The 22,522-nt window shown below is 32.8% G+C and overlaps 2 protein-coding genes across 9 annotated transcripts in view; one reads left to right on the forward strand and one right to left on the reverse strand.

The window, feature by feature from the left end:
* The window catches only part of LOC119637683 (chitooligosaccharidolytic beta-N-acetylglucosaminidase), a 72,051-nt gene extending 59,907 nt beyond the window's left edge, over nt 1-12,144 (forward strand). Inside the window, exons 1-7 of one of the 6 annotated variants that reach the window (XM_038033878.1) lie at nt 3,032-3,144; nt 8,647-10,052; nt 10,127-10,527; nt 10,597-10,690; nt 10,752-10,970; nt 11,025-11,830; nt 11,904-12,144. In XM_038033878.1, the coding sequence (XP_037889806.1) occupies nt 9,973-10,052; nt 10,127-10,527; nt 10,597-10,690; nt 10,752-10,970; nt 11,025-11,830; nt 11,904-12,085 (1,782 nt within the window). In that variant the 5' untranslated portion in view covers nt 3,032-3,144; nt 8,647-9,972 and the 3' untranslated portion in view covers nt 12,086-12,144. Of the gene's footprint in view, nt 1-3,031; nt 3,145-3,404; nt 3,795-8,646; nt 10,053-10,126; nt 10,528-10,596; nt 10,691-10,751; nt 10,971-11,024; nt 11,831-11,903 lie in introns of those variants that run through there. The other 5 variants (XM_038033881.1, XM_038033882.1, XM_038033879.1 and 2 more) reach the window with 5 other exon arrangements.
* LOC119637685 lies at nt 12,091-14,806 on the reverse strand. Of its 3 annotated transcripts, none has more exons than XM_038033885.1 (5): nt 14,329-14,806; nt 14,008-14,205; nt 13,555-13,942; nt 12,714-12,891; nt 12,091-12,657 (listed from the first exon to the last, which is right to left on the reverse strand). In XM_038033885.1, the coding sequence occupies exons 1-5, from the start codon at nt 14,334-14,336 to the stop codon at nt 12,155-12,157; spliced, it is 1,275 nt and encodes a 424-aa protein (XP_037889813.1). In that variant the 5' UTR covers nt 14,337-14,806; the 3' UTR covers nt 12,091-12,154. The 3 variants fall into 3 exon arrangements, with proteins under 3 accessions (XP_037889813.1, XP_037889812.1, XP_037889815.1); XM_038033884.1 differs by having other exon boundaries at nt 13,555-13,945; XM_038033887.1 differs by lacking the exon at nt 14,329-14,806 and having other exon boundaries at nt 13,555-13,945; nt 14,008-14,282.
* Between the last annotated feature and the right edge of the window lie 7,716 nt (nt 14,807-22,522).

Consider the following 22,522-nt stretch of genomic DNA (forward strand, 5'->3'; position numbering starts at 1 on the left):
AATCCATTTTAGTTCCGCGTTAACTTTCCTTGAAAACTATGGTAATTTAAAATTCTCGCATGGCGATTATTGTACGACCATAAAATTTTTGATTTATTCAAAATTTTAATGAAAGGCGTTCCAGATGCGCTTCAAATTGAGTATCGTATTATCACTTAGCTTTCCCATTGCCCCTCACCTTTAAATTAAATTCACTGAACTCGATTATAAAATTGAAAACTTTCTGCTTAATGTACACTACAGAGAAATGTAGAATAGGGAGTGTATTAACTACTACTTAAAAATAGTAAAGCGATTTTCGTTTTATTTTCATCTAAATAAAACATCATAATATATAAATAGTGGTCCAATAGTAATAAAGAGTATAATATCGACATAGAGTGTTGCGCCGTGCGGTACTTTTCCTTCTAGTTACTTTTTATATTTCTATTTATCAAAGTCTATCTTATAACCATAAAACATGAGTTGCCATAAGAACGTTCACAGTTGAAAAGGGGACACCACCGTACATTTTTTAGAAAATCAATCCTTTTCTATTGGATTTGCACCTTCCAAAATACGGGAAAAAAATTTATTGCTGAAAAGAATTTTTTTGAAGTTTATAGTTGTGAATGCTTTTGTTAAGAAATTGAAAGTTTGCGATAAATAATTTAATGTTAATTATGAGTTCTGATATAGGTTTGCAGATTTTCTTGCTATTTTCTCGGTCGTTTTTCAAGAGGTGACGTGTAAAAAGTGCGTCTTTGGTAAACGCAGTAAGCGACAGGCTCTCCCATATTGTAAGCCTTTAAAAGTGTTTTTATTGAAACGCGAATCTTCAGATAAGTTCATTTAAGCATTATTTATTAACAAATAAATGCTGTTTTTACGTCACGTTGTTAAACTTTTCCTTTCTAATCAACCGTATGGCATAACAATAAAAAAAAGTATTTATAAGCTCGGTTTTCATCTAGTAGCAATTGATCCACTTTCTCAAAATGGACAACTAGTTTGGCATTTATTCTATATTTGCTTCATTTAATAAATATTTAGATTACCGAGTCTAACGAATTTGCTTTTACTTGTTTTTGTTACCATATCTATGATATTTTTCTCTCAAAGTTTAGGCTTCAGTTTTGCTCCTTACAGTCGACGCCGCTATGTGCACTGATTATGTATGGTATTATCTAGTTTACTTTTTCAATTTTCGCCGTTTTAGCTATAGCAAAAGAGATACAAGAAACGCTCTCTCAAAAGTGTCAAAACAGGGGATAATCACGTAGTTTAAAGTTATTTTCGGTTTTTGCCAAACAGACGAATACAACAGCGAAAAGTATATTTTTCATAGGTGATTATTCTCCAGACAGGTTATTCTACGTTAATATTGGTTGTTTAGAGCTGCATTTATAAGAGAAACCTCCCTTAAGTTGAAAATAGAATTAATTCCAAACGAACTTGTTAAATTACAAGCAGCTGAGCCAAACAAAAAAATTTGAATTTGTGAAAAGTAAATAAATTAATTCATTTTTATTTTTGCTTTTTTTTGCTCATGTGCCTAATTAATACTCTTAATTCGCCTAAGCTGGTAATCACTTACGTATTATTAATCTTTCCACACTCCGTCCTTGACTGTCGTTGTGAATAACAAAGCGCAAAAGATCAACAAATAATACAAACTCATCAGTCTGCTGGATAGGTTGGTGTTATCGCCAACTGTTCTAATCCTTTTTACTTAACAAAACAAAGAAGGGAAAAATTAAAGGTTGTTAATAAATAATCAAGTAATGTTAAAAAATACTTATACATTCGGCGGAATGATTCCTCTCCTCATATTATGTTATTTGATAGTAGACGAACATCAAGATTGGCAAAAGCGGAGTCTTGTAAAACGTAAAAGGGGTCAGCGAGGCGCTTCAAATCGTCCTATGTTACCCAAAAATGTCTAAGTAAATGTTTTATTATATTTGTTAACAACATAAATTAAAATATACATGTTGTTCCATGTAGACTTTTGGAAAACTTTTGCGTGTCACAAGAGGCTTTTGAAATCATTTTAGGAAAAATTGGCGTGAGTAATTTCCTGTTCTTTTCATGCAATAAACGACAACTGAAATAATCCTAATATTTATTGAAACGGTTAGACAGGCAGACAGAACTAATAATTTCGAAAATGAAGACAGTTTCATAAATTGAAAAGGCAAACAAAGGCTGAATAAAAGGGCGGTGAGTTAATCTATATACATATATGTTTTTGCGTACACACATATAAATATTTTATTGATAAGATTGGCGACCTTATGAATATTATGGCAGTAACCTTTTGATTTACTGGAACAAGGTAACTCAATTTAATGACGTTGTCAACGTATTGCTAGAGGCCTGAAAATTGAGGCGAATAAGTGAGGAAATAGGAACTTGCATATCTTCTGCACTTTTAAATTGAATTGAATGTATTGAAGTAAAACATATAAGGGATGAGTCTGCTCTAAGATGTTTTGTGAAAATTAAAATGTTTGCCTTTATATATATAATACAAAACTAGAATTTATTTGAAATTCGTTTCAAAACATTGTACATTCTTTACACGCAAATTCATAGGCCAATATATTAATATTATTATATAATAAATAATGTATTCTATAAAGTAAAAATAATATGATTTATAATCAAGTTCGCAATTCAAAGTTTTCTTAAAATATGAAATTATTTCACTTTATTTCATTTAACAAAAATTTTCCATAATGTTGTTTTGATTTACGTTTGTATTGTTTTTTTGTTCATTATATCATTTTCAACCAATGAATCTCATATTTGCCTCTCGTTTTCCCATTATATTTTCGAAGTAAATTATGAATGGTGAAGACCATACATGATTCACATTCAAATGGCTTTCAAAGCACGCCTTCACAATGAGAGCTACTTATGTAAACATACATAATCAGTATCATTGCAAGCATAGTATAGTTTGCGCAGTTGTGTACTTTGTTTTTACAGGTCAGTTGTTACACTTTTCTGCGATGTTATTAGTTAATAGTTAGCTAGATGGTCGTGTATTGAAAATAATTCACCGTAGTACAATTTCTGTTCTATCAGGATTTGCTTTTAAATGAAAATAAAGAGAAAATTCATTTACTTGTAAACATTGTTTTATAGACTTCGTATTAAGTAAGAGCTGTTAGTGAGTATAGTGAAAATTATCATAAAAATCAAAAGACATATAAATAGAGACAAAAATACATAAAAAAGCAGAAATTTCAATGGAAAAGACGAGCTGTCAATTACAAAATGAATTCAATGCACACATAAAAAAAAAAATTTGTTTTTTAAAAAAAATAAGAAGACGTTATTAACATCACTTCAAACGGTCAGAGATAAAAATTATTAATTGATAAGGAAAATTTGTTCAACCACTTACATTTAGGGATAATCGGTTGGTCACCACATTAACGAACTGATTACAGAGTAATTCTTCTTTCTTATTTTTTAAATGTTACAGGACAACTTTGGAAAGAAAAGTTGGTTTACTTTTATCCGAGTATCTTAAGAAACAAATAGCATTCATCTGTGTTATTAATATTCTTAAATTATTCTTATTAAAACGAAAATTTCAATTTGTATAATTGAACCACCTTTAAAGGAAGTGCGCGACTTATTATATATTATTTTAATAGAATTGTGATTTATCCAAATTAAAGCATTATGTTTATGATGAGTCTAAAGACTTCTAGCCCAGATTATGTGCCAAAAAAGCATTGAACACATTTATTTTGGAAGAAAGCGGCTTTGAATCGGATGATAGGAGTGGACGCGGTATGGTAATTTGAAGCTTCAATAATATTTAATTAGAACAAGCAATGCTTGGTAAACCCCTTGCGGTGCGCAACACATTCTTGTTTAGTACTGCAAATGATTATTGAATTAGTTGTATAATTTAGAGCTTAGGCTCATGAAGGTAAAAACTTGGTCTCTTATGAGGTTTTCGCATATTATAGTCGTTTCCTCTTTTAATATGCCATGTAGTAAGTCATGCGAAATTTGAAGGGAAAATTTTCCTTAAAGGCTCTTTTTCCCTACGTACTACAAGTCCGAAAGCCAGTATAAAGAGTATAAAAAATATATTAAATCAGTATAAACTAATTTTTTTTTGTAAATTTACAACAGATTTTGCTTTCAGAGCTGTTGCTTTCCTTATTTTCACGAATTCGGCCATTTTTAACAATAAAAGTACATAGTATAACTGTGAGGCTTTGTAGGAGCGCAACAAAATGCTTTAAATGTGGTTGTTGCAACTCGTTGTTTCGTCGAAAAACCTGTAAGGATTTATTCTTACGGTTATGTAAAGACACTTGCATGTTTGCAGGCGCTTTTGTTTGTTGCTATCGTATTTCAATCAACCGAAAGTGAGATCAGTAACGAAAAGGTCATGTCTTCTGCCTTCTTTTCTTTTTGATTACATTGGAAAGGCAAATTATCAACAATTGTTTTAAAATGCTAAGAAAATATTTCTTAAATGTATGGTTTTGAATGCATAGGAACCGGTCAAGCAAACTCTATGTTAACTGAAGTTAGCGGCTATCCTCTGACGGCTAGGCTAATGACATCTCGTTTAATTTCACCTCGTTTAATTTCACCAACTCAGGAAGATGTGAATATTTATATGTGAATTTTTTAGATGGCGGTCAGTTAACAAAGAAAATTAAATCCAAAAAAATTTTTAACGTTTTTCCTTAAAAATTTTTCATTTCCTCATGTGTGAGTCAGCAAATCAATAGCAGATAGCTTGCTGACTTGAGCGAAAAAGGTTCAATGTGAACACGAGAATATTTTGTTTCAATTTTACTAAAGTTGGCACATAGTTTGATTATAAATGCGTATAGATATATACATGTAATGCATATTATGACGTCCACCATGTAACTAAAATGTTCTTATTTTATATAATTATTTAGACTTTTGATGCGAAATGTTATGGGATTTTGTTCTTCTTCAAATAATTACAAGATGACGCAGCGCAGAGTGAATTTCTTAGTGTGCGAAGTGCGATGCAAGAGTGTATATGGACCTGAAAAGTTGCGAAAGTAAAAGACCATGTGAAGGAGTAAATTTATGGTTTGGCTGTGGATATTTAGATGTATTGTTGACAAATTTTCAAAAAAAGAAAAGACAGCGGTGTAAGCCGCGTAAATGCAAAATGCCATAAACGTTGTGATCTTAAAGACCAGAGCTGCTCACTATGTTCATTTTGCACAGCTGTGCATCACGTTTGGTTAAACATCAACATGTCAATAAGTCAAATAATGTCCCGTATGAGGTCATAATAGGTAAACTAAGGTGCAAGAGTACAAATTGCAACCATGAATTAAATTATTCCAGCAATGTTGCCTAGAGAAGACTGACAGCTTCTTGTCGATTGCCCTAAAATCAATGGGAATGAGAGCACGATCATTGATATGTGATGATCTGGAAGATCCAATATTATCAGCAATGGTATGAATACCCATGGGACCGGGCACCCAGAAAAAATGGAAACCAAAAGCATTAGATTTGAGGATATAGTAAATATCTGATTTCTTACCCATAGGGGTGAATTTTACCTCAGGCAAGCGATTTCAAAGGGGATAAGACAGATAGAATTTTTTTAGAAGTAAAATTGGCGTGTAAACGAAATCTTTCGGGTAGAGGTTTAACACTTGCCATCTATGAATGAAATGAATTTCAAGGCACCAGGGCCATGACATTTGAATGAAATTTGAGTAATTTCAGAAGATGCATAGTTGAAATGTCCAATAAGAGTGAGCAAACACATTCTAGTTTTAGTCTTACTATCCCGGAATATAATTTGATTATATAAGAGCAGTTGGAATCCCATGAGGTGCCACAAACAGATCTCAGGACGTTAGTTAGCTGGAAGCATTGTTGAATAATTTTATTAATGTGAGCAAGAGCAAAGAGGTTACATTAAAGAACAAAGCTTAAAAAGTAAAAAGTTTTTGGCAAATGGTATACTGGAGTCATATATGAATTGTGAAGTAATAATAGAGTCTCTTCTTTTTTTGAATCCACGTACTTAGGCTTATTTATTGCGAGTGTGAGCTGGAGAGACTCAATGTTAGATTGTATGGCCGCACAATTCTGGGTGGGAGTGAGAAGAAGGGAGTTGAAAATTTCGTTAATATACTTAGAAATTAAAAATATATACACAAAATGGAAAAATTTTTGCACATTTGCAATGGTTTGGGAGCTAACAACGATTTATGTCAGTTATGGGTGTGGCTCTGTGCTACATGTCTACATGCTTTTCTTTCAACTTTTTTTCTGCGTTTATTTGAATTTTCTTCTTTTTATTTTCTTATTTTTTCTCTATTTTTCTTTAAATACTTTTTAATCGTTATTGATAAAATTTAGCATATATTTACTTCTAATAGCCAATTAAATTCGGCTGTTAATATATGTTAACTGAATTCCATGCATAAATAAACTAAATAAATAAAAACAAAAAGTAATAATAATAAAACAAAGAGAACCTAGCACAGAGCCCTGAGGGACATCTATGAAGGTTCTCCTATGTGCGATGACCATGTAGTAAAGATTATATAGTAAATTCCGGAATTTGATAAGGGGATTTAAATAGAGTAGGAGAGACTTTAAAATGTTAGGGTTAACAGAATGAAAAGCTGATGTCATGTCCAAAAAGCAGGCAAAGGATGAGTTGATTGCAGACGACAACACGATGTTGTCTTGGACGGATTTGGATGGCCTAAAACCAAATTGGAAATTGCATTCAGATTCATAATACGACTCTAGGTGCAAGTATATTTTTTCGAAGAGCTCCCCAAGGGCGAAACTATGGCAATAGGCAGATTATTTTTTTTTCTTAAGGTGATAACTTGGAAGTTATATCTCTATGTTCAACGCCTTGGGATGACTGTTACGAATGACATTTGAGCTTGGAGATGTCTCTTTAACTGCTTTATTGAGTTTGGAGAAGGATATTACATCTAAAAAAAATTATCGCGTTGTTCATCGTGTGATACAGAAGGCATTACAGAGCTAGAAAATACAGGATATCGTTACAGAATTCATTAAAGAATTTAGCAGACAATGGGAGAAAGTTATACTTCTAAAAATTTTGATAGTACGCCAAAGACCTGAAACTGATATTTCACTATTCACATTACCACAAAATTTTTTCCATCCCTTACTTTTTTCAATCTATACTATATGTGTATTCGTTTCTAACGTCGGTCAAAGCTTTGATTGCTTGCAATATTCCACTAGAAATTGAGACGGTGTGAATTTTTTGAAATTTTTTGATTCAAAGTATTGATGAAAGCCACAGAGAAATTGCCAAAGAAACAATCTGACGGGCGGTTGACTTGGATGGTATTTGATATATTACGTACAAGATTGTTAAGAGTAGAGTTTGACATATTTTGGAATTCCGGTACGTGGGAAGCGGCGGACAGTGGGGTGTAAGTGAAGACCAATTTCAATTAGACAATGAAAGCTACCTAGAGCATCGTTACGAATGCTCAATGTACTCAAGAAACCAAGGCTAGCTATACAGATCGAAACATCTCCAGTTGAAAGTTCAGTTGGATCGTGTAGTTTCATTATTGACAAGAAATGAATTAGTGAGCTAAGCAAAGGATAAGTGCTGATTAAAATTTTTTTTTTGAAGAATGTGAGATAAACGAATAGCGGAGGGAATAATAGGGTTTAATTTTAGAGAATATTTGTCACTTTGCAATTTATCTACAAGTCAGAAACCTGAGATGTTGAGTTGAACATATTGATAGGATCGGTAATCATTTCACGATCTAACAATTTTTTATTTGTTATGAATACCGCAGCTTCAGGATTTAAAGACTTTATTTGGTAGAAAGACAGTATCGCTCGATTGAATCGTTTAACAGTGGCGCGTATATGCCAGGGGGGCAGGCTAAGGGAGCTTTCAAGTGAAAGGAAGAAGTTGGAATAAGAACTCTGACAGAAGGAATAAACCTGAGATTTAAGGTGATCTGCAGCGTCTTTTTTGGATTTTAAAAATTTTTTGACGCCACAAATTGGGCAAATAGGCAATGTAATTTTTGTTAACTGAAGAATCAGCGACAATTGAGTTTGCCCTAGATGCCCGAGATAATTATCTTGATTTTTTGATTTAGAAATAAAAAAAAATTCTGTATTGGAGAGGTGTTGATATAGATTCTATTATAGGTAAAGGGTTACTTTTACCTTGAATGAACACAGAGTAATCACATCTATTACGAGCGTAGACTCTAACCCTGGGAATTCTTAGATCGCCGTCCGCTGACGAGATGGTACGGACTTTTGATCAATCCATTTTTCGCAGATTGTGTAAATATTTACAGACGCGAAAAATTGGTGTAATTATGAACAGCCAAATGATGAAATTTGGGAAGAGTAATGTCGAAGCTTGGTTGAAAAGAATCGATCGATGGACGGACGGTGCCGCTGTAGCTTCTCCTTTTCTTAAATTTCTTCAATTTCAGGAAAATTCAGAAAATTATTTATTTCTTATAATTTATTTTGGAGTCTTATTTTCTAATTTTTTCTTTTGGAGAAAAATTGAATGCTTGAAATTTATTATTCGAATTGTTCATTTATATTTGCTTCTTTTACTTATTTTTTTTTATTTCTTTATAGATTTGAAACATTTGCGGCGCCACGAAAAAAAAAAAAAATGAATTCTAGTAGAAATACGTTCCTCATGACTTCCACGTAGAGTACTATTCGGAATAATAGATCTGTAAAGAATTCAAAATTTGCTTATGACTACTGTGATAGCTTTAAGAAGCATTTCGAGTTATTTTAACTACGTCACCAAAAATATCGTATTGCTAATATTTACTCTGTTTGTTAGCATACCAGCAGATATTTTAATTCAAATTTGAACCGTCAGCTAAACCTTCCCAAAAACTGAAATATATTGAGTCCCTAATGCCGAGTTCGATACGTTTAACGTTTCGAGTTCGGAGCCATAATCGCTTAATTGAAAAGTTTGCGCGACGACAGCGATATGGCATGCTTATAGTTAAAAAAATTATTTTATTTTTTAACATCGACCCTGCTATGGTGAACACTTCTGCCGAAAATTTTATAATTTTCTAATGCCATCCCTAAAGTAGTGCTCTGGAAACACTTTGAAATGCTTATGTACACTTGTTAGTCTTCATTCGCTTGTTCAAAGATGCTAATCACGAGAAAATTTTTATTTATTTGGGAATGGAAAAAATTCAAAAAAAGTTCCAAACCTTTAGTTTGGCACAATTTTTTTTGTTAATGTAATTCTTTTCTCATAAATTTCGACCAACTTGGGTCAAAAAGTGTGAGCAATACTTCTAAGTTAATACGTAGATTACCAACCTTGAATTAATAAATTAGTGTAATGGTGTTGATTCCCAAAAAATTCATACAATACTTTTTCTTATCCGTTTATGATTATCTCGATTCATCTTAGATTTAAAAGTCGCATAGATGAAAGTGAGTCCGTGTCTTACATTTACTTAGCTTTTCAGATCCGAAAACTATAGGGGACCGACTGCCTCGAATCTTCATCTTACTTGTTCCTAATTCTCTTTTTTACACGATCAATAACCCATTCGATCAGCTCTTAACCCCACTTAACTGATTTTCTAACTTAGCATAGCGATTTTCGAATGTTCAACACTCGAATTATATTTTGTTTTAAGTGGTAATAAAAGTAGCAATAAAATTTTGCAGGTTTTTTATGAGCGAATGCACAAAAAGATAATTAAAATAGATAAATAAAAAAAAAAATAGAAAAATTTTTCGAGAATGTTTTCAAAACGTTATCGGAAATTTACCAAGCAAGCAGGTCCCACCGTATCTTCCGTACATAATTTTATGCATTACCAAATCCGCATTCAAAAAATTTTTTGAAACAATATTTTATTGTGTAGAATTTGGAAATAAAATAATAAACAAGAGAAACAATAAACAAATACAACCATGAACCAAAGAGGATCTTTTCAGGTTCTTATCCTTCATTTATTTTTTATAATTTTTAAACAAGGCGAAGGAGAAAACAGGTTTGTGTTCTTGTGCATTTATAAGATGTACCTATGCTAATATTATCTTCCCTCTTAATATCATAAACATAAAGCGATCAATGGGTTTGTACTCCAAATGATTATTGTGTTATTGATGAAGCTGCCAATGTGGGCGACGTAAAGCGTTTCGAAAGCCAACACGACTGCCGATTGTCATGTGGTAAATACGGCGCTATTTGGCCAATGCCGACTGGTGACTGTGTGCTTGGCCATGAACGCATTCATTTTGATCCGTGGAAAGTACGTTTCAATATTATGGCTAATAGCTCATGGACCAAGCAATTTTTACGTGAGACGAATCGAATCTTTGTAAGTAATATTATCAAAGAATGTTTACGAAATTGCACAGTCGAGAGAAGTAAAGAAATTTTGGTGAGGGTAGCCGTGAATTCTACAAGTCTAACATTAGATTGGGAGTCTGATGAATCGTATAAGCTAAACATAAGGACAACAGGTAAAGAGAGATGATAGACAGTGAGAAAATTGCAGACTATGAAATAATTGCTATCACAAATTTTGGAAGGCGCTGCTACCTTTGTGGATATTAAAGCTGAAACTGTTTATGGAGCCAGACATGCTTATGAGACACTAAGCAACGTTATAACGGGTAGTGCAGCGTAAGCTTTACACTCAATAACATGTTTCAAATATTTCAACCACATTTGGTTCTGTCTTTAGTAATGGCTTGCTAATGATTAATTCAGCTAGGATACATGATCGTCCGATATATCCCCACCGCGGTGTGTTGTTGGACACAGCACGAAATTTTATACCGTTACGACAAATACGTAATACTATTGACGCTATGGCATCTTCAAAACTTAATATTTTTCATTGGCATGTGGTGGATACACATAGTTTCCCTCTAGAAATTACTAGAATCCCCGAAATGCAACGGTATATTTATAATTTATGACACTAATATGAATGAAATACGTTTAATACATGTAGATTCGGTGCTTATTCTCCAACCAATGTCTACACACGGAGTGAAACTATTAATATGATCAAGTATGCTCGCTTACGAGGAATACGTATTCTGATTGAAATCGATGGTCCTTCGCATGCAGGCAACGGGTGGCAATGGGGCCCTATGGCAGGTATGGGTAATTTAGTCGTGTGTGCTAATCAAAAACCTTGGCGTTCATACTGTGTACAACCGCCATGTGGACAGTTGAATCCTCTTAACGATAATATGTACTCCGTAATGAAAGAGATCTATGAGGATATAGCCGAAGTAGGTGCACCTGAGGAAACGATACATATGGGAGGAGATGAAGTTTTCATACCCTGCTGGAATGCTACCGAAGAGATAACCCAAAAAATGCTTGCAACTGGCTTCGATTTGAGTCTACAGAGTTTCTATAAACTATGGTCCATATTTCATGGTAAAAACGTAGAATCATGGGATGAAGTAAATCAGCGTCAATTCCCCTACATAAAGGAACCAAAACCAGTTATTATCTGGTCGAGTCATATAACTGATCCCGAAATAATTGAAAACCATTTGCCCAAAGAAAGATTTATTATACAAACATGGGTTGCTTCAAATTCCTCTCTGAATCCAATGCTTTTAGACCTAGGCTATAGAGTAATCAAGTCTACTAAAAATGCCTGGTATTTGGATCATGGTTTCTGGGGACGCACTGTGTACTACAACTGGGCTACGGTTTACAATAATAAAATGGAATTGCACCCGAATGTACTGGGAGGAGAGGTCTGCATGTGGAGTGAATATGTTGATGAATTTGGTGTTGGTAAGTATTAGCACACCTGACGTTTTACTTGAAAGAACTTAAATCTGATAAATGAAATTTGTGAATGCGAAAGAGAGCCGTATATGGCCGCGAGCTGGAGCTGCTGCTGAACGTTTGTGGTCTAATCCAAAGTCTGGTTCATATCAAGCACAATATCGCTTCTATCGTTATAGACAACGTCTTATTTCAAGAGGTATACGACCTGACGCTATAATACCGAAATGGTGCATTCTGAATGAAAATCATTGCATGTAAATTTTCTGTTTTCCTTGCAATATGTAATAAAATCAGAAATTAAAGGAAGTTTTACATAATAAAAATTTTTTACTTTAAGTAACCTAAATCAACGGCATGTTTGAACATATCTGCTATACGTTGCCTCTTCCTGGCATCCTTGAACGGCTTTATATTCCATATATCGCTTAATGTTTTATCTGCGGTTATCTCGTCCAAATCCTTAACTTCGCCATCTTCTATCATCGACAATGGCAAAGATTCAATGCCCATACCACAACCAAATCGGCCCATATTCTTGACTTCTTTAGTCAATTCAGACCAAGCTAAGGCTTTTTCCGAATCTGCTCCCAAAGCGCTAATTGTTTTGCTAGCACTCTCATGATAAGTTTTTAGTAGAGTTTCATAATGACTGTCACGCAAACTTTGGCTAACACAAGAATACATAAAAAAAGAAATGTCCAAGGCTAAAGAAGCAAAACGTGCCAGTTGAAAATCTATCATTATAACGGCCTCCACTCTGCCTTCTGGAGAGCAACGCGTTAGAAAATTGGGTGTCCAACAATCACCATGAGTGACAACGGAAAGTTTCGCTACAAATTGAAATGAGTTTACCTTTTTGGTGCAAGAAAAGATACGATGAACTTACATCTTGTTGATACCAAGCTTATTAAGTCATCGTATAAATTTTCTTGCAGAAAATTATCTGCTATTGTTTCACACTTTGTGGCCGGAAAAGTTTGTTTTACAGCATCCCGAGCCACTACAGAAGCACATTTTAAAAAATCTTTATACCACGACCGGTATTTTTCAGCAAAATATGTTTCCTGAAAATATTACATCAATTTTATCTTCCTATTCTCAATCCACATATGTGGATATCACTAAATCTATATTTTTTGATCAGACTTTTCTTAGATTTTGAGTCAACTTAACTAGCTTTACCACTCATCAATTTCGTGGATTAATAAAGTTGCCATAGGTACAACTTGGCTAATGTACATCAATTTCATATTTCAAGATAGAAGATGGGCATTAAAAATAAAGTAAATCCACTTGAAAAATTATTTTGTTAATAATTGATGTCAATATGAAAGTTCACTCAAATTAAACAAACAATATATATAATCGGAATTAAATTTATCCCTAAGATCTAGGAATATAAGCGTAGTCTCACTGAAAACACAACAAGGGTGCGTTCATATAATTTATAATTACTTAAATATTTTAAAAATGTGCATATATATACATATATACATATATATACATATATACATATATATACATATATATACATATATACATATATATACATATATATACATATATATATATATATATATATTATATAAATTGTATAAACACGCCTTCGTTGTGTTTCAAGCGTAAAAGTTTACTGCTGCTCCGTAAGGAGTAGCCCGAATACGAAGTCGGCTATAAAATTCGAGTAGATGCTTTAAATGCTGTTGCATCTGATTCGAAGCGCTCACTTTTAAGTATTTGCAGGTTTCTTCGAATTTCTCAGGTTCTAGCTCATTAAATGCCAATGAAATGCCATGAAAACGGCCCAATGTGCTCATTGTTAAAAGGCATTCTTCCAGACTAATGCACTCTTGCCGAATAGGAGAACTATAACCAAAAACATTTACATCTTCTAGAGCAATAAAATCATTTTCACCATCACAGTATGACACGTAACAAATAGGGTACTCTCTGAAAGCACGTTGAGGTGAGTGTCGTTTTTGAAATTGTTCCCATGCAGGTATAACATAGGTATAGAAATTTATTTCATTGCGAAAGAAATCCGCTGAACGGAAAACTGCCCGTCTTGCCATATTTTGAGGCATAGCCTTAACAATCAGATGTACTTCCACAGTTCTACTAAAAGAACAGAATAGCTATGAAGTTTGTATATTCAATATTGACAGCTATCTCTTGCTTACCCATTATCTTCGTTGAGACCATAAACGCTTAAACGAAAAACTTTGCTAAGATACGAATCACCTTTTTTAAACGTTTTACCAAATTTATAGGAAGTATATATACTACCGCCTGCTTTCTTAATAATTTCTGTTAGGGTAATCTCGGTGAATTCTTTTGAAATATCCGTTAAACTCATGTCAAATACTACAAACAAATTACTAACAGAAAATTATATAAAATTTTTGCTCGATTACCAATCTTTATATATATATTTTTATATATATAAATATATATATTTTTTTGGTTTGTATGAAAAACATGAAAGTGGCTTGTTATCTTACAAGCCCATAATCCACTAACGTAATTAAAGTTTTTTATTTCGTAGTTTTAAGAATTTGTTTATATTTGATTATATTAATATATTTGATGATTTATAGGTTATGTTTGACGCATTGGTAATGAAATTGGTTTTCTTTAATCGGTAACAAAATTGGCTGCGTATTCACAAACCACAGAATCTTACATTGAATATAAAGAGTACGCACAAATGGCAACATTCCGCTGGACTTGCCAAGCCATCTTTTTTTATTAAAACAAATGAACATACAAGGCATGCACAGAGTCAAACGATGTTGATGTTTTACATTGATTTCCTTATTTTTACTTCTCAGATAATCTGGTAAGTTAAGCGAATGCGACCCATTTTGTTAATTGCTTTCAAACTAATAAGATGCAGAGATGAGCAGAGATATCTGTTTTTAGCCTTGCAAAATAAACTTGAATGAATTTTATATTTATCTTAAGATAAGCGTTCTTCCTGGCAGCGCACAATAATTGATAAGAAAAACAATATATAATTTTATGCCATATCGAGAACAAGAGAAGAGACCAAACTCGTAAGAAAATATTTGTTTTAAGAATTCCCGAAACTGGATTTCTAATATTTACGCTATGGTTATTATTTAGGACATCATCGATGGTAATTTTGATTTATTATTCGAAAAATTAACTATAAACTGCAGGCATTTTTAATTGTTTTTCGCATAAAAAAGCAAGGTACTTGCCAATTCCGTCAAATCTCAATAAAATCTTTGCGCCCGGAAAATATTGGTAACTGCGTAGTTTTGTTTTGCTATTGACATAAATATTTAGTTAATTGCGCCACATTCATGGTCAAATTTTGTCAATTTCCGATTTCAATGTGGCGAGAATGATAAAAAAAAATTTGATTAAAGTTTACTCTGAATAAAGTTTTCTATTCGTAACTACCGTAACTACAACTATCATTTAAGTAGATTCTGGTAAGAATTTAACGAGATTGCTAGCTATTTTTTGAATATTATTTCGAACACATCTATATTCTTGGGTTTTCAACATTTTCCGTCCATGCAGGTTTATGTTTAATAATTTATAACTTACTTCCCTCGTAAAATATTTGCTTTGTTGCCATCAAATGTTACTAAGTTCAATTTACTTCGTAGACAAATATTTAATGAAAACAACTAGGGATGCCGCTATCTTACAGTCTAGAAGAAGAAAGTACAACATTACGCGACTACGGTCAGTGATCTTAGATAGTAGCAGCGGAGAGCTAAATATATACAGCACCCAAGAAATGTTTCAAAATAAGGGGACGGTACAATGCACAACAAAAATTAAGGCCAACTTGTTTTAAATTTAAAAATTATTTATGTACCTTATGTTAACTTTAAGTAGTGTACATTTTCTTTTATATTATATGATTTCCAAATTGGGTTTATACCATGCATTATTTTATAAAAAATGAAAATCAAGCAACAAAAGCCATTAATTTTAAAGTTGAAATGTATTCATGAAATTGTTTTATTAGAGAGTGATAAATGGTAACTAACTAAGAAAATTCAAGAATAAGAATTATAGGTTTGTTTTTCATGTTGACGTTGATTTCCTTATTTTTGGTTCTAAAACCATTTTTGTTTATATTTTCCTGTGAAATAATATGGTAGCGTGGCTCCCCATTGTGTTTACCACTAGGTAGTTTTTAACCGGAAAACGAAAATTATGCTTCAATGCGCCAGCCCCCACTAAGTGTTAGTAAAATGTTAGGGATATTGTAAGATATCTACGATCTAATATTAACAATGGTAGTAGAGCTGCTAATTACCGCTTTCTGAATTGCTTGCTGTTGCACGCTCAGTATTTGTATTACAAAAACTGGTTTAAAGTGTTACACAGTATAAAAAGCTTATAAAGTAAATGTGCATAGACTTCTGTGTTTTTCAGTGGTTATGCGGTATGATATTAGTATAAGTGTGTATGTACAAAAAAAGCAAAAGCTAGATAGACAATATAACTTTTTATCATCTTATCTTATTTCATACTGAAGAAATCTTCATTGTATCTTTGCCAAACGTCTCAATAAATTGCAATGAAAATTTTCGGTTCAAAAAGTGTGAAAAAATTATTTATTATTACACAGCGTTACGTTGTAACAACAATTAATTTTATTAAATTTACTTATCATTTACAATATTGTTCATGAGTTATTGTACAGGCCGCGTTATCTATTTATTTGACATGACCGGTTCCCCAGAAAATACTGCAGTTAATATTGTACCCATAATATATACAATCTAACCACAATTAATAAAAAAATACCCGCTCTTTATCATTGAATTGTTTTTTATACCCATCACCGAAGGATAAGGGGTATATTCATTTTGTCAAAACGTTTGCAACGTCTAGAAGCAAGCATCGGAAACCCGCAAAAAAATATCTATTCTTGATCAGCCTCAAATTCTAAACCGATTTAACCATATCCTTCTGTCCCTCTGTACAATATCTGCTGTAAACATTTTGCTGGCCGCAAAATTGAAACCATCACCTTCAAATTTGGCAGAAACATTGGAAGTCTTTGCACGCGGGCTGGTATTGAAAATGGGCTAAATTGGTCAAAAGTCACGCTCACAGCACCACGTAAACTGAGAGCAATTGCTTTTCAAAGGGTTTGAAAAACTGGGAATTTCTTCATAACTAATAAATTATACCAAATAAATGTGTAAAATTTTGAACCCTTATTCTATGGGCAATGCTGTAGCAATTGTGCACAAAAGTGGAAAAAATACTCAATATTGTAGTGTAAAAAGATTAATTTGATTTTTCAATACCTTTATAACGCGCAGAAACTATCTTCAAAAACCCTATAAACTATATATATTCTTGACAAGTTACAACTCATGAAAGTACCTGAACATATCCGCTTGTTCGTCTGTCCATCTGTCTGTTTGCGTAACTTTGTAGTATTTGTGGTAAACATTCTCCCATTAGCGAAAATGAATATATCGCTGAAAAATTTGCAAAAGAATTTGGAATTGACCTAAACTTTTCAAAGGAGACGCCTACAACGCCCACATGCCTCGACGACAAAAGCTTTTATTTTGAAAATAGAATAAATCAATTGCGCCCACTTTTATTATAGAGCATGAGAATTTTGTTCTTTTATCTTTTTTTGGGATAAACGGTGATGAGTATAAAAAATTGGGTCGCGATCGAATTTAATTTTCTTACTTGTCCTTTCTTCGAATAGTATATTCTAAATAATTGAATCCAAACCAAAGCAAGTACAACACAGATTTTTCGAAAATAATACTATTGGCATTAATCCACAATGTTTACATTATTATTTTCTGAATGTCTACGTCTTCGTTTAATAACTTTTTAAGTTCTTTCTGCGCAAATATTGATTTTATAATAGTTAAAAGAAGTTAATGACTTTTTTTAAATAGACTAATTTAGATATGTTTTTTTTGGCCTTGCTAAACCTATCACATTATACCATAGCCATATGAAAAGTAAAAGCCAGAACACAAAAAACGCGGAAGGGGAATTGAAGACAGTTCATTTTGCACTTGGAATTTAGTTATCTTATTACTGTTTATTTTGTACTAATTTAAGTCTTGAATGATATAACACAACGTTTAAGATGTTGGTTTATAAATTAATTTATTTCGAAAAAATAATGGGAAAAAGAAAGAAAAATGACGTTCGTTTTTTTACAATGGCACAATAATGGAATCAATAACAAAATCATACAAACGTAAATAAAAACAAAACTATGTAATATTTTTGATAAAGTTACGAAATAAATTCATATAATTTATATAATTTCATATTTTCATTTCTTAGGAAAACTTTGAATTGTGAACTTCAACTTCGAATTTCAAAATATATCTTTTCATTTTTATTTTATTTAGTATATTAACATTTGTAAATCAATCCCAGTTTTGTATTATATCATACGCCAACTTCTTAATTTTCATAAAATAAGTTAGCTAAAAACATCGAAACTCGATAAGGAAACCAAGTTAACACCAAACATAATTAGTGTCCGAAAATACAGCTACTTAATGTGATACGTAATCAGGGCACTGATTAGCAATTTTAGTTGCCTGGCAGTTTTATTCTGGCATTGTCATCGCTCAGCTATCATAGATTTGTGCTTATGTTTATCTGTCATCCTCATTGTCAGTTTGTATTAATTTTCGAAAATGAAAGCAAATTTTTCGAATAGCAAGACAGCGGGACTAAACCGATGATAAAAGTTTCGTGATCGCGTAACACTTTCCAGTCATTTCCTTTTTTTCATATGTAAAAGAAAAAGCAAAGAAAAGACAGAACATTTTTTTTTTATGTAATTGTCGATATCAAAATCCGAAAAATAAATTGTTCTCCTATTTGATAAATAAACGAACAAATCAACTGTTTAGACACTTAATTTATTTCAATTATGAAAAAGATTAATTAATGATATAGAAATAATCAAAAATTTATAGTGAAAATGCTGTCGCTATATTACTTCTTTTCTGTTCTCACAACCATAAAATCAAAATACAAAAATATTGTCAAAAAAGATTATTAATATTGCGATCGATGATATGCAATAGCTAGCTTCTACTCCACACGCCCATATAATATGGTTTCTCACTTTACTGAAGAAATCGATGCTTTTTGCATAAATTTATAAGTTTGAGAAGTATGCACTTTAATTAAGTGCGGATACAAACTCTAGGCGATTAGTCTTGAAAATTCCTTGAAAATTTACGAAAATTAAGGTTAACATTCATTTCCATTGATTCTTAATTATAGTCAAAATCGAAAGTTTTTAAGGATGGTCCATCTGACCCAGATCAATCCCATTGGATGTTGGTAAATTCTTATCATCATCACTCTCCTTGGTGGTTTTTCTCACAAAATCAATCAAAGTCATTTTGGCTTGCAGTTTTATCCATGCACTCGTTTGATATAACTTTTCAAGTTACAGTGAGAACTTAGCCTTTCGTGGCATATCGCACATTTGCAATCTCTATGTACTCTCCGCACATGTTTGAAGAGGGCGGTACTTAGATTGAACGTTTGGATACAAAATTCACATTGATGTATCGTTTGCAGATAGGGTTTTAAATAAGTTTGTCTTCTGGACAACGTTGACACATATATTCCATGAGTTTTAGCATTGGATGCATCGTATTCTGTTAATAATTTGAGGGAATGCTTATTCATTGCTCTTCGCATTATTTCCAACAGTATTAGGAAACATTTTGTCATCAGCAAGGGGACGTTGCCGTGTAAAACCAAAAGCGTTCTTTAAAAGGTTGGACTATGTAATGAGGCTTAAGCAGGGCTTTTCCTGGCTAGCTCACTTGCCATTACCACAAAGTAAAAAGAAAATTATTCTATACTTTTTATACAGATATTAATGATCTTATATCCATATCTCTCACCTCTTAGTCAGTCAATAGTCAATACTAAATCTTCTCTTAACTCTTTTCTTCCATACTACTACAGTTTATTTTCAGCAGTAGAACAAAAGAAGGTATGTCTTTTTTTTACAACATACCTTTCCATTTTCTTTCACAGTGAGGTCATCATAGTCTTAAACTAATTTATTATGCTTTTAAATTCCTTTTAAATAATTTATGATCTTAGAACTCTCTTTAATTCATTACACTATTATTTATTCAAAGATATTTATAATTTTGCAAGTTACATTATGTAGGTCACAATAAAAAAAAAACAAAATTTGCAATTGCAAAATGACGAGTCGCTAATTATGTTGATTTTCATTTTCTCCTTTAGTGTTTATTCTTTTCAATTACTTGTGCACTAAAATACTTAACATTGGCATATTGCAGTGGCTTTATTTTTTTGTTATTGTTATTCTTTTAGTTTTAGAAAATATACATAAGCCACAACTAAGAATAGAGATACATCTATTAATTCAATTATTATAGTACAAGAATAGTTCATTATTTCTTTACAATTGAAAAATCTCTTTATTATTTTGCTGGGATACCTGCAACTAACGTTCCGATTCCCTAGCCCTTTCCTTTGTGGAGGCAGGCGCAAGTGAAATAATAAAGAAAAACTCCTTTTTAATTATTCAATCATTACAAATTTATAATGGTTTGCAACTTATTTCTTTTAGTTTATTGTATTTTAAATTCTCTACTATTTTTAAACTGATTTTGTCAAAATTCTTAATATATTAATTGCGCTTTTTTGAAAGTCTTTCCCATCCTTTTTTTTATTTGATCTAGAAGGTTTTTCTTTCCTTCTCTTTTGCATTACAGTTTTAACCATTTTTATTATATTTTAGAAACGTTTTGATGTGTTAACAATTGGGAAAACGGAGTTTTAAATATGTTTTAATTTTCCCTTTCTAAGGCAACTCAAGTTAAAAATTTGTTATTGTTTTTCCGTAACTAATCATCCGCTCAACAGTCCTACTTTCTGTCTCACTAGCTAATCATCGTCGAAAAAGAAAAAACCTTCTCTCTTTCTTTTGCACCTGTTGCTCATATGACTTTATTGCTTTCGTCACATTTAAATACTCTGTTACTACATATGCCAGTATACCAGTATGCCAGTATAAGTACGACGCACCAATTGCCTAAAGCAATATACCCCTTGATGTTATACCGGCAAACTTTTTCGTATTTCTTTTTACAATTCTATCCTTTTACTTTAGCTATAAGAAATATTTAGCTAAGGAAAAGAATTATAGAAAAGAGCGTATAAGCAACATTCCGTTTTCTCACTAGATATTGCCGTTTGATTGTGATCAATGGCTAACACAGACTGATAGAAACCCGCTACACAGATGTACGCGGACGTTAGAACTCATTAGTTTCTGGTGATAATCCCATGTATGTTGGCTCCTCCAATATATCTTGACCAACCACTGTTATCAAATCCTCCTTTGTTAACAGACTTAATTCGTCTTCAGGCAATTCTTCTTGCAGGTAAAGGGAAAGGTGACATTTCGCAGTAAAAAAAATTCTTTTGCTGTTTTTTGTTTGGTGCATTCAGTTCTGAGTTACAGCGTGTTAAAAATGGAAGTGAACAAAGAGAAAATTCGGTACATTTTACAGTTTTTCTTTGACAAAAACGAAAATGCAAGCCAGGCGGCTAAAATTGTGAATGGTGTTTATGGTTCCGATACTGTAACAGCCAATTACATGCAATTTTGGTTTCGTAGATTCCGTTCAGGAATTTTTGATGTTAAAGATGCACCTCGCACAGGTAGGCCGGTCGCCGAAAATGTCGATAAAATCGGAGAAATGATCGAAGTTGACCGGCAGGTTAGCAGTCGTAATATCGCCTAGTAGCTAAAAATCGACCATAAAACAGTTTTAAACCATTTACACAAAGCTGGATTCAAAAAGAAGCTCGATGTTTGGGTGCCACACCAATTAAAAGAAAAAACCTGATGGATCGAATTTCCATCTGCGAAGCCTTGGCCAAACGGAATGAGATAGACCCATTTTTTAAACGGATGGTGACTGGAGATGAGAAATGGATCACATACGATAACCCTGTGCGAAAACGATCGTGGTCAAAGAGCGGTGAAGTACCTCAAACGGCCAGGAAGGTTTTGCTATGCATTTGGTGGGACTGGAAGGGGATTATTTATTATGAGTTGCTTCCATATGGCCAAACGCTAAATTCTGATCTCTACTGTCAACAACTGGACCGTTTGAAGATAGCGATTGACCATAAACGGCCAGAATTGGCCAACAGGAGAGGTGTCGTGTTCCACCAGGACAACGCTAGGCCACACACATCTACAGTGACTCGCCAGAAACTTCGGGAGCTTATCTGTGTGATTTTTATTTTATTTGTTAAAGCTACTTTTTGTTTGTGGGTGTGGACTAAGTATGGCATAACCTAATGCGTTGCAGCTTATATGTACAGGTCAACGAAAATTTATACAACCTCAGTGTTCATATGCGGTCATATTTAAAAGTATGCCTTTGGATTTTAAGTTAGTTACATTTCCCGCTATTTGTATACCCAGTGAACGAACAATGTGCAACTTTGGACTACCAATCCTAACTCAGAGAAACCGATCCTACCGCAAAACATTAGCTGTTTAGCGTTCGTCTAATTTCACACCAGAGAGTGTATTTAACAGCTGTTGTGCACACGTCAAGAAAAAAGCGTAAAACGGAAACGTAAACTAACTTTCAGATACGCAATTCCTTCTCAATTCTTTCA

This window comes from Glossina fuscipes, unplaced genomic scaffold (genome assembly GCF_014805625.2).
Source record: "Glossina fuscipes isolate IAEA_lab_2018 unplaced genomic scaffold, Yale_Gfus_2 60, whole genome shotgun sequence".
NCBI classification, from domain to species: domain Eukaryota; kingdom Metazoa; phylum Arthropoda; class Insecta; order Diptera; family Glossinidae; genus Glossina; species Glossina fuscipes.

Coding starts and splice junctions, on each gene's coding strand:
- LOC119637685 (XM_038033884.1), bottom strand. Junction 13,946..14,007: donor GGTCTCAACGAAGATAATGG/GTAAGCAAGAGA, acceptor CTGTTCTTTTAG/TAGAACTGTGGAAGTACATC. Junction 12,892..13,554: donor AAACCTGCAAATACTTAAAA/GTGAGCGCTTCG, acceptor TAATATTTTCAG/GAAACATATTTTGCTGAAAA.